The sequence below is a fragment of the Anastrepha obliqua genome, chromosome 1 (assembly GCF_027943255.1).
Source record: "Anastrepha obliqua isolate idAnaObli1 chromosome 1, idAnaObli1_1.0, whole genome shotgun sequence".
NCBI lineage: Eukaryota > Metazoa > Arthropoda > Insecta > Diptera > Tephritidae > Anastrepha > Anastrepha obliqua.
This window is the reverse complement of record NC_072892.1, coordinates 101,079,117-101,096,887: the sequence shown is the minus strand read 5'-3', so window position 1 is coordinate 101,096,887 and position 17,771 is coordinate 101,079,117. Positions and strand designations below refer to the sequence as shown.

The following is a 17,771-nucleotide window of genomic DNA, read 5'->3' as shown; positions in this document are numbered from 1 at the left end:
CAAAGTAATCACCATTGGAGGCGATACACATATGCCAACGTTTTTTCCAATCATCATAGCATTTCTGGAAGACCGATTTCGGTATGGATTTCTGTTCCTTCTTCGAATTCTCTTTTATGACTTCAATTATCTCAAAATGTTTTCAACGGAGCGGCAACTTGAGCTTGGGAAACAGGAAAAAGTAAATGGAGTCATATCAGGCGAATACGGTGCTTGCGGAACGATATTAACATTATTTTTGTTCAAATAATCGCGAACAAGACGTGATGTGTGAGCTGGTGCATTATCGTGATGCAAGAACCATGACTTGTTGTCCCACAATTCCTTCCTTTTAAGACGAATGTTCTCGCGCAAACGCTTTAAAACGTCTAAATAATATTCAGCGTTAACCGATCGGCCTTGCGGAAGGAACTCCGAGTTCACTACACCTTCGTAATCGAAAAAAACAGTCAGCATAACCTTAATTTTTGAGCGACTTTGGCATGGTTTTTTGGGTTGATGTACGGCCCTCTTTGAACGATTTGTACCACTGGAAAACACGTGCACGCGATAGAGCAGAGTCCCCATAGGTTGTCTGCAACATTTTTAAGGCGTCTGAAGCCGAAATTTTGTTGGAATAACAAAATTTCAAACAAATTCTTTGTTCAACTTGAATTTCCATCGTTAAATTCGAAGAACACACTCGAGCTTGACTTGTTTACAGTAGCACAGAAAACAAACTATGTGACATATCACACTGAAATTTGCCTTGTAAGCTTATAACAGTCCTACCATCCAACAAAAAAATTATTTTTGCCATATGTCATCCGCGGACCGTTTTATTGATAAAGTCTCGTTCATATTTGAGCAGAAGGTATATGAAGTTACAGAGCTCAGACAAATGTAAATAGTGCTAGCTTAGCCTAGTGTAGTCTAAAATGGTGCCACCGCGAAGATTTAAAAAAATCTTTGCCATTATTACATTCTAAGCCTTGAATAGAATATAAAGTCTAGTCCTGAGAGTTTTTGGCACTAAATTAAATCTAACAAATCGTGTAATGCCTTGATAGAAAATCTGCTAACCCGAAGTTGGAAGAAGTAAATTTCTTCAGAGAATGCTTTTCCATCTAATTTTGCAATTTTATAATAAACAACAAACAAAACCCACACTTTTAAGTCTCTCATCATATTCGCCTATTGTACAACGCAGCAGCTTATAAGATGACTGCATCCGATGAAAAATCCCTTGGAATATTTAAGAGAAAGGTTCTCGGCATTTGCACGTTGACTACGACGAGTAGCACAGGCAATGGAACAATGAGCTGCATGAGCTTTACGAGCACATAGGCAAAGTGCAACGAGCAAAGATCCAGATGCTCCGCTGCTAGTTGATATCCTCCGAATGGATACAAATGCGCTGACTCTAAAAGTATTTAATGCGAAATCAGGTTATGGTAGCAGAGAAAGAGGAAGGCCTCCTTGTCGTTGAAAATTTCAAGTGGAGAAGAGCTTGTTTTCAACTGGAGTGGGAACTGGCTCCGGTTAGCATGAGAAACAAACGCTGGCGTGCTTTGTTACATAAACTCAGCTAAAATCGCTAAAGCGGTTAACGCGCCAATCAGGAAGAAGAAGAAGATTCGATAGAGTCTCTCATAACATTTTATTGTAAAAATTATTTTCGTTTTGATTTTACTATGTTTTCCTGCGGAGGATGAAATCATATTTATGCAAAAGGTGATGGTCCATTCTCTGAAACATTCATTGCCAGTTCTGGTGTGCCTCAAAGAAGTGTTTTAGATTCGCTACACCTTGTGTTAATTATCAACGGCATTAGCAAATTGGATTTTTTCTAATAGTGGTCGTCCCTCCGACTTCCGAGTATATTTCTGCCATGAAAATGCTCCTCATAAAAATCATTTGGCGTATGTTCGGCCTTTTATGGAACAACATCAAGACGCACGCCACGAATAGGAGAAGGCGCTCGGCCAAACACCCAAAAAGTGTGTAAGCAGTTTTTTCTCATTAGTTAATTTCCTGCTATATGCTGACGTCTTAAAAACTTATTCAGTTACACATCCCACGGAATTATTCTAAAGGCACCACGTGCTGTCCATTGTCTTCACTATTTATGTATTTCTCTTTTTATTTATTTATTTTTTTTTTTTAACAAAATATAGTTCATTCCTTAACAAAGACTATATAATAATCCAACTTTGAAACTTTGTACTAGAAAAATGGATTTATAAAAATTCGATAAATTTTCATCAATATTTTTGAATAGAATTTTTTAACAAAATTTGGATATAGGGTTTTTGATAAGTTTTTTTCTTTCGCGATGTTTCGCATTCTCTCCATATAAAAAATGTAGTGCATTTGTTATATGGAGAAAATGCCCAACACCTTAAGCTGTTCTAGGTTGGAATTAGAGAACTACCGATCTTCGGTCGAACTTTGACCGAACATTTCTGTAAATTTTTTCGTTCAAGAATTATATCTACTTTCAGTTTCTTTTGTAACATTTTTTTGAGTCCATATTGGCATTATCGTCCGGGGTGGACCATTGCCTCCTCTACAATACACTGAATTTTTCTCTACATTCCGTTGTCGATAGGTCCTGTGGGATTCTGATCTTTCGTATAACATCTTCTTTGTTTGGTCGTTCTTTCGCTGCTCATTCTTAGGGCGTGTCCATAGCAGCGTAATCTTCGCAAATTTATAAACCGCGTTACGTTTCGCCCCGCAATAAAAACACTGAATTCGTGGTGATACAATATACGGTATGTACCATCTTCTAATCCACGGATAATAGATTACCTGGTTTGATATTTAGTTATGGTGACAAAAAAATTGTGAGGGGAACTTTGGCTGCCTCTTCGCTTGGGAGATTCAGCCGAATTCTGCACGATCATTTCACATGTATTCTCACACTCGTCCAATCAGTCGTTGTTCAGACGGCAACGAAGTATCATAGGTTGACTTTTTTCGTATATCACTAACACAAGCTAAATGTTTGTTAAACAAATCCCAAGTGACGTCAACCCATCAGCTGATTCTGTCAAATTCGCTCAGAGATGAATAACGGTAGGTTAAAAAAATATTTTCGCCATTTCAGGCCTCTAAAAATCTTATAGGGCCGAATAACTTTTGAATACTGGTATCAAAACAAATATGTTTTTTTAATTCTTTTGAAATATCGCGTGATCACCTAATCCTCCATGGAGTGTGAGTAAATAGAGAGCAATTATTCAATGCTGCAAGCCAGCTATATTCCTAAAATACTTCCGATACCTGTGCTTTATATGGAAGAACATTCTTAACATCCTATGCCAAAAAAAAATTTTAAATATAAATAGATTTTTGAGTGACTTCAAATTAATATTTTATTACACTATAATCTATAGGGTCACAAAATAGCTTACCCAAAAATGTTCTACAGTTCTCTGAAGACAGTTTAAATTCTTTTTAAATTTAAGCTTCAAAAATATTGCAAACATTGTAAAACGATAAAATGACTTATTTATATGAGCTTAAGTGTATGTTATGAACTGAAAATATTGTCATTGAAATTTATGCACCTTCTTTGTTTTTTATTAATAAAAATATGGAATGTTAAAAGAATCATTGCTTATACATCACTTGGGCCCTTTAAAATGTTCGGTTCAGCTTGGGCTGAGATTGGCCTAAGTCCGGTTCAGTAAGGTTCGGTCTAAAACTCGATATACGGTCGTTCTCCAGTTGGCATATATGGGCTTTTATTTGTGGTATGTCCAAATTTTAATGAACTGGATCGAACGTGTACTAAAAGTGTATCTTAAGTTTGTACAAAGATCATCAAAGTTTTCTCATCCCTACTTACACCTTTCAATAGTATTAAGGGTGAAATGGTTTAAGTTATTAATTTTCTTACACCTGCAAGAATTCTTGACATTGCTGTTCCTTTCTATCTAAAGAGATTAATACAAAATATGCTGGTATGTTACTATTAAACGCACACTTCGTTATTTTAATGAGATTTCGCATTCTAAATCGCTAGATTTCTCTGTTTCCAAGAAAGAATTTTCTGTGCTATTTTTTTAGTTTCCTTAGACGATAGTTTATAATTTAATTATCTAATTCCATTATTCCTCGTTTTTGGTAGTCAGTTTAAGCTCATGTTTTCTTGGCTTCTTAAATAAATAAAATGTATGCTATTTTGCATAAAAAATTTCGACAAAGAAACCCCAGTTTTTGCACATCCTGTTTAGTATTCATCAAGTCTTATGTACGAAATGCGAGCATTTAACCACGTAGGACCAGACAACATTTCACCTTCAAGCATCTCAAAACTATTACTTGCCGCAGTAAAAACTTTCAAATTGCATTAAAACCAAACCGCACACCAAAACATCTGCTCACAACAACTATCATACTACAGGTTGTTGTACACATCGCAATTGCTCATAGCTATTAGTGTCAATTCTGCAGGTAACAACTGTCGATGGTTGTCGACTTGCGACAGAACTATTCGTGCTTCGCAAATTTAGCGCCCAAAGCAAGTGACACCAGTGACTATCTGCACACACATGCACACACATACATACGAAGTATGAAATCATGAAGATTTTGTTATGTAAGAGTGCATGTGGTAAGGCAGGCTAGAACTCAATGCTCGCATGCCCACATCTGTACCTTAATGGATGCATACTAAAACATCGGCATGACTTAGTTTGTAGAAGAATATTTAGGGAAGAAATAATGTCTACTAGCATTTTTGCTGTTGCAGTTTGTCTGTTGCCTTCTGCCTTTCTCCTTTTGCTTCGTGCTTGCGCCACAAATTCAATTATTTTGCAACATAGAACTAATTTGTCAACATTTGCGAGTCAACTTAAAATGCAGCGCAAACGAAGTTTACGCTAGAAACATAAACAAATTTTCGGCTAATACTTATTTTGCTAGCCAGGCAATTTGAGATTCAAAAAACAGAAAGTGCAAATATATGTACATACACATATGTAGTTATATAAATTTCTCTTTTACATTGCAGATTTTTACATCAAGTTGCCGATGCTCTTGTACTTACTGCCCATCTCACTGGCGTACGACACTTTGCGGTTGCACAGCTAATGATGTTACTACCGTTAATCAACTTTTAGAGAAGCGCATCGAAAAGTATCTGGATTGTAAATTTATCGCCCATTCGCCCATGCTGGTCAAACTCATTTGACGGAGTCGGATACAGTGAATGCAAAAGATGGCAACGCCAAATCAAAATGAGTACACGGACATTGAATTGTCCACACTGGAGGTGGGAAGCAGCAATAAAACCGATCCCATTTACTCCATCAAGCCAGATTTTATCACGCAATGGTTAGTAAACAAACCTCTTTTCATAGCTCTAATTATTATTAAGTAATTTTTCTCTTTCATTCTGCCTCCAATATCATACACAGGCGGCAAAAGAAGGAGCGAGAAAATATTTGCAAGTCTATTTTCAATCGCTTCGTCGAGCACACAGAATGCAAACGACTTCTGGAGGCCGCTCAGCTCTATCATCCCTTTATTGGTGAAAATGGTGAGCTGAGTATGTGGAACTCTGAAGTTGAAATGGACATGATGACGGCCTATACAAATCGTAGTTTGAACCACAGCCTACTGGAGGATTTCACGAATGTCACCACACGCGATCCCACACCATCACAAGTTCTGCCACCTTTTGCACTTTGGCAGAGCATATTGATCGCATTGTGCCTAATGATCTGTATCATATTGACGGTGGGTGGAAACGTGCTTGTGCTGCTCGCATTCATCGTCGATCGAAATATCAGGCAACCGAGCAATTATTTTATTGCATCATTGGCCGCAACAGATGTGCTAATCGGTAGGTTTGAGAAGGCATTAAAATTCACTTAATTTTAATACAAAAATTTTCGACAGGTACAGTCTCCATGCCCTTTTATACCATATACGTACTAATGGGCTATTGGGATTTGGGTCCGCTGTTATGCGATCTGTGGTTGTCTGTAGACTATACGGTGTGTCTGGCCTCCCAGTATACAGTGCTACTCATAACCATAGATCGTTATTGCTCGGTTAAGATCGCTGCCAAATACCGCAGTTGGCGTACCAGGAAACGTGTTATCTACATGGTTACCATCACTTGGATCATACCAGCGCTGCTTTTTTTCATATCCATATTTGGCTGGGAACATTTTACGGGCAAACGTGATCTTTTGCCCGGCCAGTGTGCTGTGCAATTTCTCAAGGACCCCGTTTTCAACACCGCTCTTATTATTGGCTACTATTGGACCACGCTGGTAGTGTTATTTGTATTGTATGGCGGTATTTATCGCACGGCTTACGAAATGCAAAAACGGAGTGAGGCTAAACAGCGAAAAATGCAGTCAATGGTGGCATTGAGTGCGGGCGCTATGTCCGGTATGGCGGGCCATGCCGCTGGTATAGGTGCCATTGAGGAGAAGATATTGAAAACGAAAGTAGAGATTGGCGGTATTAGCGGCAAAGATGGAACTAATTGCAGTAGTCCCATTAAGCGTGGTTCTGGGCAAATGAATCCAATGACACAAGCTGAAGCCCTTAACGGCACTGCAGTCGATACTGTCAATGAGCAACGCCGTATTTCGGAAGACAAAGCGGAAAACGGTAAACGAGATGGCGGTTCAGGTGAAACGGAAAAAAGTGAACGATCCAGTAGTCCGGCTTTTGACTCCGATGAGGAAAGTTCGGTCAATCAAACACAACAAATGATAAATCAACAAAAACTAGCCAACCTTCGGAAACGCTCCTCAATTGGACTGGTATTTGGCGCACAGGCAGCACTTATTGCCACGCGCAGTAAAGGTAATTTAACCCAGTGCTCCACAAATTCTAAATCCAGTGAAGCCATGGCCACAACGGCTACCGCAACTTCCCCCAACCCGGCACGCAGTGGTGTGCTGATACGTGCCCAAAGCAAAGAAGAAGTGAGCGTGCATTCAACCACGAGTGGCGATCGACCCAAACGTACTTCCTGCACAACCCTTTCCCAAATTGTTGAAACTGATCGTCTAGTTGATGAGCAGAACAGAATTGAACCCACACAGCCACGTTCCCGTTCCAGTACCACTACTAGGCTGCAAGCTGAGTCCCCATTATCGCCTGTGGATATTGCCCCGATCGAGGTCCCTCGTGACCAAATACAACCATGCTTGGTTCAGGCTATTCTTCCACCTCCTGAACAGTTCCAATGCCCCTCACCCTTCTCCGAATATTCAGATAGACCACTGGGCGGCACCAGCAGCAACAGCGAACTGAATATGACCTACAACCTGCTCACCAATCACTCCGATCTGCGATTCATGGACGAAAGCTCTATCATGCTAGCCTCGCCTACCACCAATGAGAGCATAACCACCTCCCTACGGCAAGCGATATCACAGCCCGCGCCTGATCGTGCAAATCAAGTCGTCACGAACCCCAAGTTGTTGCAGCAAGCGCTGCAAAAGGCTGCAGCTGCTCAACAGCAACTGCAACAATCTAAGACCAAAAGTGCACGCCGTACTTCCCCACCTGGTGCCAGCAATCCATCCGCTCCACCCAATGGTAACACAAATTCCATACCTGAAAACGATTTCAATAATTTGGAAATTGAACGACATCTTCTTGTTTCCTATACAGGCATGGAAGGTTTTGTCAAATTGCGACGAGAGAGTTGTGTAGAGGCTATAAGCTTGCTAACTATCAACGAACAAGCTAAATTATTTGATGATGCGGGAATCGCAACGGAGATACGACGTAGTTCCAGCCCACTGGAGACGATAACGAAACGCACATCCATCACAACAGCTGGCGCAGATACCACCGTAACTACAGTAGCACTATCAGTGCAAAACCAAGTAACGACAACCGTTGCCACTAATATTGCGCCAGCGCTGCTAGAAAAAATCGATGAACGTGAAATATCGGATACGACAACAAACACCAACAAATTCGCCTCCATCACAGAAGGGGCTGTAAGCTCGGAATCAACGTTGCCACCAGTCACGAGTACCGCACAAAATGCCAACCCCAACAATACGATGTTCGTATCAGGCGCTGGTATCAGCACAACCTACGGCAGCAGTAGTAGCACTTCGAACACCAACAATAAGCCATCGAGCATAAAATCGCATACACAAGCGAGCGGAGATGTGACCAGCCGAAATTCAAGCAAACGTGATTTCATTCATTCGATCGGTAAGCACTTCAAGAGCAAAAAGAAGCTGCCGCTGGTAATAGGTGGTGGACGACAAAAATCCAAATCAGAGAATCGGGCACGCAAAGCGTTTCGCACGATCTCCTTCATTCTTGGCTGTTTTGTGGCGTGTTGGACACCATATCATGTGCTTGCGCTAGTGGAAGGCTTCTGCCGAAATCCACCCTGCACAAATGAGCACCTCTACATGTTTTCATATTTTCTATGCTATGCGAATAGCCCGATGAACCCCTTTTGTTATGCGCTTGCAAACCAACAATTCAAGAAGACATTTACGCGGATACTCAAAGGGGATTTTCACATGACTTAAGGGTATAATGGGGAAGAGTTGAAATGTAGAAGACAGAGCGAGAGAGTGTGAGAGAGAGAGAGAGAGTGAGAGTGAGCTGGTGCGTGAAATGCTAAAATGGTTTTGTTAGGAAATTCACATACAGAGGCAGCTTTTTCAGAAAACGTTTTCGAATAGCTAAATGAATATTATTTATTTCAAACTCTAAGATACAAACGATCATTGACGTTAGGAGAGAAAATTATGTTAAAATATATTTGATAACTACGGTTTGGTGTGATCCCTAATGAGCCCTAGGAACTATCAGATGTCTGAGTTATCAAATATATATCAATTTATATTATTTATGAAGAAAACGCGTCTGAAAAGGCTGCTGCTCTCCGAGCGAGATCTCTAAGCTTCCGAAAAAACAATACCTAAAATTTTGTTGAACGCATAGTATGTAAGAGACAAGAGCTGAAGAGTTGAAGAGTTAAGTATCAGAATTTAATTACGTAAGTTAGCCTTGTATGTGTGAGAGCGAGAGGGGTTGTGCGTTTGAGGGATCCTCTTAGTGCATTATAGTTGGCTCTATTAGGCGAGCGTCAATCCAATAAGCTTTCGCGGAGACGGAGCGGCGCTCGCAGGCCATAATCTTATGCTTGTTTTCAATTAAATAAAATAATAAAAATTAAGTCAAACAAAATAAATATTTTTAATAGAAATAGAAGTAATAAAAATATTTGTAACAATTTAATATAATAACTAAAACTTAGTTGATATTAAATAATATTATTAAAGCTAATTCCAATAATGAACTTGTGTGTAAGTGTTAGTGAAATCAAAAATTTATTTATTAGAATGAAAATATAGAAATATGTACGTCGTTGTAAGTCTATATTTAATAAACGTTTAACAAATTTTAGACAATAATTACCAAAGTAAAATTAGCTGCAAATTCAAATGAATAACCACACAATTAAAATACAGAATAAGTGAATTAACAATAAGCTTAAAAATGATGAGTAAAATTAAATAAAAGTTGTTAAACGATCTGTTGATATTGGAGGAGATTTAACGCAATTATGTGAATACTTATTGATATCAGAAATATTTACCATGTATGTATGTATAAAATAACACTGAAGCTATAAGAATTTGATGCTGTTCATATGTCATAATGAATATCAAATAAGTAAGTCAATATGTACATATATTATGCATACATATGTATGTGAAGTGTATTGTTTTAGGTAAAGAGTTTATTTAAAGTCGAGCAGCTTAACTGCAACATAACTACATACAAACATACATACATATGCTAACTAGCAAAACTGGGAGCATATGTACTTATGTATCTATGTCTCAGACAAATAATCTGCGTGCATACTACGCACATACAATACAAATAATTGAATAGTAACAAAATGCATATATACATGTGTACATATATATATAAGTATATAAGTAAGTGCATGTATAAGTGCTGTCAAGTGCATATTTACAAACTTGCCTATGTGAAAACAATAAATAATATTAAATGTATTCATACATGCTTACACATCTATATATTAGCTATAAATACTTTAACCACAATTAACTTAAGGCATGTCTAGGGTGATTTAAGGGTAATGCAGATATTTCGCAGCAATTATTTGTGGTAAACTAATTTCTATTTTTTTTGTTTTTGTGATAATTGTTACTGCATGCCTCGGCAAACTTCGCGAAAAACTTGAATAACGCGTAAAAGTGCTTCAAGCGCTTTATGAAAACTTCGCGCATTGCGTGATTTTTTCATCATGAGCGGTGAGACACATTCTTACCTGAGTAGATAACTAATCGAGCAAAACCCGGTTAGTTTTGAGGTAGTGATAATCTACAAGTCATTCAAGAAAAATCTATGCACAACAAGTCGGTGTGGTGCGATATTTAGGCTGGCGTACAAAGGCACTCTTAATTTTGGTTTTACTACCTTCTTTCTCTCTTCTCCATGCATTGTTCACAACAACTGCTAACTCATATTGTTTGTCCAACTAACGGAAATTTAGATTGCATGCAAAATTCAACTTTCGTTGTTGTTGTTGTATTTAAATCGTTGCACTTTAAGGCACCTTTCTGGTCTAGAATTTCAAAAAAATCGTTTTTTGTTTTTTTTTCCATGTTATGATAGTTTATAGTTTCAAAAACGTACTTGCAATTTTTATATTGAAATTCGTTGTAGCTTAGACGTTACAGTCCTTTAAAACGAGACCGGTTTGGAGTACGACGTCCGACGGTATAAGCGCGTTAACCGTGTTTTTCTCGAAACTATTTTTTCCGAGTTGGCGTTGGTAATTTCTCAATAAGTATTGAACCGATTGATTTGAATGTTTTATATGCAATTAAGTGGACTTTTGGCTCTACCTGGCAGGTAGCGGAATTATAATTTTATAATCAATTTTTTTATTTCTTTTAAGATCGATAACGTGGAAAAAAATCATTTTTTTTTTTTTGTTTTCCCAATTAACAGGTCAAATATCTGGAAACAATTTTTGTTTTTGTTTTTGTAAATCTGCTACCCACCATAGCGACATATCTCCTGATGAATAATTGACCGAATTTTGTTTTCAGACGTACCTGAGCTGCCCAATCAGTTACGCCAGTGGCGTGTGTTACGTCAGGGGAAGCAATTTTTTTTATTATTGTCATTGAAAAAAATATCTTCTTTTTTTGGAAATAAAGAATTGATCTAATGAATAAAAATGATTTTCAATTGATACCGATTGTTTTTCTTCAATTTCCAACGCCTTCAATTTTCACGTCTCTAGACCAGAAATATACCTTAAATACTACTACTACTAAAACTAAGGAGATATTTGTTTAAACGCACCTAAATAAGAAAGCCGAAAACATTTAAGTGATTCAAAAAATTATAATTTTTTTCAGTTAAATTGATAATTGGCAAAATGCAAAATTATTTTAGTAATAAGGTTTTTAATTCGTATCGAAATGCCAAAGAGAAAATATCTTAATTATACGGAAAAGGTCCAAATCAACCTGTACCATAAGGAGGGCTATTCAAAGCGAGAGATTGGGCAACAATCCGAAGATTAGAGACAGTGGTGTGCTCTTTAAAAAAAAAGGCAAAAAATATTTCGTGAGAAAGGCTATAGAAAACTGTTTAAGCGTTGAAAGGAAGCGAAATTAAAAAGGAAGCCACGAAAAGTCTTTTAAATTCGACTCAAGTAAAAGAGAAGTTGGAATTTTCCAGTAAGAACCAGGCACATCGCACACATTTTACACAACAAAGATTTCGTAAAAGGGTTTTCCCGTGCAGTGTGCAAGCCTGTGTTGGAAACGCATCACAGACAAGCGCGTTTAGACGTCGATCAAAAACGCAAGAAGTAGTAAACTGAGTACTCCGATGAAAAAAAGCTCAAATTCAAAATTTTCCTACAAGCTAACGCTGCCATTCACGTTTCCAAAGAATAGTTGAAATGGTTCGAAAAGCACAATGTCCTACCGCTTATGAAGTGACCTGCATATAGTCCGGATTTGAATCTGGTGGAGAACCGCTGGGGGAGCATGTCGCGCAAAATAAAGCTCAGGTTGGCCATTAAGGAAGCTTGGGAAGGTTTGGGCCTCATTTTACTGCAAAATATAGTGAAATTTATGCCGAAGTGTATTTTTGAAGTTATTAATAAAAATGGAGGACTAATTACAACAATTAAAAGTTCTGTAAATATGTCTATATTAAAAATTAAGTTGATTCGTTTATACGAATATGTGGTAACCGGAATGCAAGTAAACAGCCTGAGAATACGCGAATTCCCTTATTGCAATTACAGCCAATAATGCCGACACCACGATGAAGGTCGCTATTCCTTTTATGTTATGCTTCGCAGGATTTGGTTTGGCAGACGTTGGATAGAAGTGTTGTACTTTTGGCTTTTTGAAATATAAAAATTGTTGCGGATTGATAAGCTGAAGCACCTGCCAAATTTACATTTCGAGCCAAGCCTTTCTCATTTCTTCTTGAGCTTTCCAGTACAGTTTGGCATCAAGTGCTATGCCTAGTCATTGGCCTCGGTGACATATGGGATTATCGAAGTCATTCTTTTAGGGAAAACACTATATGACTGACTTTGTTTAGCTTTATTCTCCATTTGTTAGCCTATGCAGCTTATTCGTTAATTGCATTTTTAATAAGGTTATCGACTGCAAGTATGGCAGTGTCATCCGCGCATGTTGCAGTTAGCTGCTTATTTACCGACGTAGGCCGTGAAAAGTTCGTAGGTATACAGGAGATATAGCAGAGGACCCAAAATACTTCCCTTTTGAATGCCTGTGTTTATATTTTTTAGCGCAAAAAGTCATGAAATTTTTTTCATATGCGCATAATGTGTTGCCAGAAGAGCCGTATTGCGCATTTGGTTGTTATTATGTTTTATACATTAATGCAATGGACTAAAAACACATCATGAAATACAAAAACCTCTGTATCAACAATCTGCATTTTTATTGAATCACCCTATACATAACACGCAAACATACATAGATATATGCAACTGTGTAAGGAATAAAGAGTAAATTATATGGCATTGTGTGCAGAAAATAGGAAATAAATTTTCATTGCTGAATTATTACAGCAACATTTGTTGAAGCCACTTTAGAATACTAACAAACACATTTTTTTTTGAAAAACATATCCACTATGGCGAAGAAATAAATTTCGTATTTATACATATCCACCTACATACTTATACATACACAAATTTACAAAAGTATAACATTACACATACAACCTTAAGCGATTAAAGTGAAACAAAAACGGTTGCAATCGTGTCAAATTTTAATTAAAGTGAAGGTCTATATTTTTTAAGGATTTTTCATTTCCCTTGGTTTGCTATTTTTCATATCCAAACATAAATATATAAATGCTTAATAGCGATTAAAGAGTGAGATAAAGAAACGTAACGGCTGGTTGAAAAGTAAGCAATTCAAAATAAAGGAATGTGAATTTTTTAAACGAAATTAATAATAAAATAAATAATAAATAGTTTATTCAAAGTAAACTTCCTCAACTTCAATAGATTTATTCCAAAGATTATTTAATAATTTTACACCACTTCAATAATGATTTTCCGGAAACTCCACAACTTCTTGTTAAACTTTCAATGACTGCGGCACTAACACTCTAAACACCTTTTCCACCTCCCGATAAACGACACCACAGTTTTTATAATATTATATATTACTATTTTTGTTTTTTTGGTATTTTTTTCTGATTTTGAATGTTCTTTATTTTTATATAAAAGTACAGTTCATTGTCTAACCAAAGCTGCAAAAATTCAATTTTAAAATTTTTATAAAAATATGCGAAAAATTCCAAAACATTTTAATGCTAATCCATTGATTTTTTCATAACTTTTCTTTGATTTTTTCATAGCTTTTCTTTGCCGAATGCGCGATATTTTTTTATATGGAGAAAATGCGCAACACCATCAGGGAAAAAATTATACAAAATCAACCGGATTATTTAGGAACTTTAAACTTGCACTTTATTGTATTAGAATTATAGAAAAGATTTTTTTATATATTCTAATTTAACCTTTGAATTGAAATGAAAAGTTTGTGGAATTTTTCTAATATGCAAATTAAAATTTAAAGCTCTAATTTGAAGGGTTTGACAATGAACTATACATTTGTAATAATATAATGAATATTAAAATAAAAAAATAAAAACAGTTTTGATTAGTCAAAACTGGTCAAAGTATTGATATGCCTGTCGCGAACTGTAACTCTTCATGTAAAATATGGAGCGTCCCCTCATCTGAGACTCCTAAGGTAGATAATTGCTAGTACCAGCTTAGTCAAACTTGAATCTTCACAATCAATTTTATACACTCATTCAATAATTTCTTTACTTACTTATTTTCTCTCTTTCTTTATATTACAAAACGCAAAAGTTTTTACTGACTTAAGTGACAATACAAACTCTTTATTAAGAAAAGCATAAATAACAAGAACTAAGACTAAAATACAACTTGATCAATGAATTCATAAATATTATATATTCCCGACTAAAATGATGCATTCAACAAAAAAGTGGAAAATCAAACGAAATGGAGTTTGAGATCTCATTAAATTTGCGAACAGCCCGAGCAATAGATGCATCGAACTCGAAGTTTGTTTTTTTATATCTTGAGATAAAAAAGGCTAAGAGCTTCGTAAAATTCTCGCGAGAGATAAAGAAGCCACCTTGAAATAAATTTGACACAAACGCCAACAATAGCATCTACTTTCTGCATTTTGCTTTGAGGTGTTTCTTCCACGAATTACTTTTGTTGGATTAAGTTCATTTTGGAACACCCACACTGCCGATTGTCGTTCTATGTCCCGCTCCGGTAGAACCAAAGTTCATCACCTGTTACGACGTAGACGTGCTTTGAACCACCGCAGCTTAATTTCTTTAACATTTCTTTGCACCAATCGACACGAGTCCTTTTTTGGCAATTGTCCAATTGTGCGATATCCAACGAGAACACATCTTCTTGACGACAAAATGTTCATGCAATATTGAATGTATGCTGATCCTATTAATGTTGAATGATGCCTGTATCTCGCGATATGTCACATGACGATCTTGCGTTATAAATTGAAGCATAGCATCGATTGTTTCTGGCACAACAACCTTTTTGGACGACCTTCCCGAAATTCATACAACAAAGATCGACGGTCACATTGAAACTTGCTGTACCAGCGCTTCATAGTGGCTATGTGTGATGCTTCAACGCCAAAAGTCAGTTGATCAAAGCACTACTGTCTAGATAATTCAAGTCGAAAATCATAATAAATCATCGCACGAAAAATTTCATAAGCTAATTCCATCTTCAGGGAAGAAAAAATTAAAAAAGCTCGTAAGTGATAACGTTGTATCGAAGTTTATGCTAAAAAACACTAAACTTTTCGATAAAAATATCGAATTACAGCTAAACACACGTAGGATTGCAAAGGCTCAAAATATAAAAAGCAACTTCCGTACTTTGATTTATGACTTCGGATGTAAGTTTAAATACTAATTTATTAGTTTTTTTTATTAAAATTCTTTAACTTATATAGCTGTGTTATATAGTTTTTTATGAACTGTATAAGTCATAGTCCTTTACACTTCATGCCGGCAGCAGAAAAATCGGTCGATTTAAAATGTTTTGCGCTATGGGATGCCAATGATGTTCCGCACGGAATTTTCTGTGTTTCTGGGTTTTGAAAGAATGGTGAACCACCTTCATTCAACGCGTGTAGCACTCTAGCACAAAAAATACGAATTGCCTGGCATTTTTCCTGATATTTAAATTTATGTGAGTTTTGAAATGAAATATGTATTTTGCAAGTACTGAAATTTGAAAATGAAATTCAATTGGATTTATGAAAATCATACCTTGAGAAGAATTAATTATCATCCAATGCAATCTAGCAAATTTTCAAATATGCACGTCTTCTTCTTTTCCTTTGCTCAAAGTTTGTTAATAAAATGTTTCAGACTTCCGTGACGCCCGCTTTTGCTTCTGATCAAGGCGAATTCATTAAAAGTGGTGGCACTAAAACAACAACAACATTTTGTACATTAGAATGTCACGTCAGAGTAGACTACAAAGAAGGGATTTATTTGTAAAGGCTGAAAGAAAAAAAGGAACAATTATTTGTCGCGGTGAAATAATTTTAAAGTTGTTAAGATTTGAATTCATAAATATCCTCATATACCTAATTCTCTTTTTATAAGCATTCTTTTTTACACGAATTTCTTGGTTCCAACACGATTTTCAATATTTTATAAATTTTCCTTGAGTGAGATTTTTCGACCCAAGTACGAAGCGTTTAAATTAGTGTCTGGAAAAGCGTCTGAGACTTGGTAGATTTTGGACCCGCCGTTTAATAATTTATTTCTTATAATATATTTAATGAATTAAAATGTGTAAGCATGAAATATAATATATTCTTAAGTGAACTCTAAAAAGATTTTTTTTTTTAATTGTTTTTACCTAATTCTCAATTCATAAGAATTTTTTTACGCGAATTCTTTGGGAACGTATCTAGCGTGTGAAAAGAGAATTAGATACATATATGCAGTTTTGAAGCATACTGATCAATCAATTTATGTGTGCATTAGGTGTTTTGTGCAAAATAGAAACCTTTATCCTCGGAAATATTTGGCAAGTACAATATGCTTTGCCTAAGGCACATATCGCACCCTAAATACAAAAGGGTCACAACTGAAAATTTTCCACACTCGAGCTTGACTTTTTACAGTAGCACAGAAAACAAACTATGTGACATATCACGCTGAAATTTGCCATGTAAGTTTATAACAGTCCTACCATCCAACAAAAATGTATTTTTGCCATATGTCATTCGCGGACCGTTTAATTGATAACGTCTCGTTCCTATTTGAGCAGAAGTACATTTTGAGTTGTGACCCTTTTGTATTTAGGGTGCGATATATGTATACCTACATTTGCTTTCAAGCCTCGCATTGTTTCCAACCAAAGTTTGGAGTGAGAGTGAGAGCAAGTGACAGTGGCCTCTCAGAAAGGCAACACAAGCTTTGGGTTAATTGTTAGGCAGCGAGTTAGCGAGGTATATTGTATGGCGGGCGTAATCAAGCCGCGGCTTTTGCTAGTAAAGCTTTTGCTTGACTTCAAGCGGGTAAATAAATAACTATTCAGCAAGTTCAATTGAAAAAAGCATGAGTGATGATGAGCTTTCTTTCTTGTAGATATCTGGATGAAGAGCACAATTGCGATTATAAAGAAAATGGAAGAGCGTAGAGTTGGCATGAAAGAGTGTTGATTGTACACATAAAGTATCGGTTTTTCAATTTCCCTATGTGTTTTGTAAATATTTCACATTAAATCGATACGTCTCAATTTCGTCTAAAATTGTTGACTTACGGCTTTAAAACGTATATAATAAATGTATTCGAGCCTAAACCAGTAAACAAATAAAGAATATTATAAATTTGTTTAGTTCCTTTCTATGTTTCAGTAATCATTATATACATATTTAACTTATTTAAATATTTCTGTATTTAAGAAGTTAGTTTTTGGCCTTTTTTTGGTTTTACAAGTTATTATAAATAACAATAAATAACATTGTATACATAAAATGTGCATACAAAAAGTATTATATATTTTTTATACTATTATATTATTTAATATTATATTATTTAATGGATTCGCCTTGGTTGGTTCTATCAAAGAAGAGGACGAACTACGTTAACGCTCGGCATGAAGTTGAATTAAGGGGACCCGGTAG

At 36.2% G+C, this 17,771-nt stretch overlaps 1 protein-coding gene across 1 annotated transcript; it reads left to right on the top strand.

Moving 5' to 3' along the window:
* The first annotated feature begins 5,209 nt into the window (after window positions 1-5,209).
* On the top strand, window positions 5,210-8,519 carry LOC129236229 (probable muscarinic acetylcholine receptor gar-1). The gene is made up of 4 exons (XM_054870489.1): window positions 5,210-5,325; window positions 5,409-5,836; window positions 5,893-7,557; window positions 7,633-8,519. Exons 1-4 carry the CDS (start codon window positions 5,210-5,212, stop codon window positions 8,517-8,519), a joined length of 3,096 nt encoding a protein of 1,031 aa, XP_054726464.1.
* The last annotated feature ends 9,252 nt before the right edge of the window (window positions 8,520-17,771 follow it).

Bases quoted from the DNA above. Each gene is read 5' to 3' on its own strand.
- LOC129236229 (XM_054870489.1), top strand. From the start codon at position 5,210: ATGGCAACGCCAAATCAAAATGAGTACACGGACATTGAATTGTCCACA. The intron at 5,837-5,892 runs GTAGGTTTGAGA...AATTTTCGACAG, and splicing joins CGCAACAGATGTGCTAATCG to GTACAGTCTCCATGCCCTTT. The intron at 7,558-7,632 runs GTAACACAAATT...TTTCCTATACAG, and splicing joins TCCATCCGCTCCACCCAATG to GCATGGAAGGTTTTGTCAAA.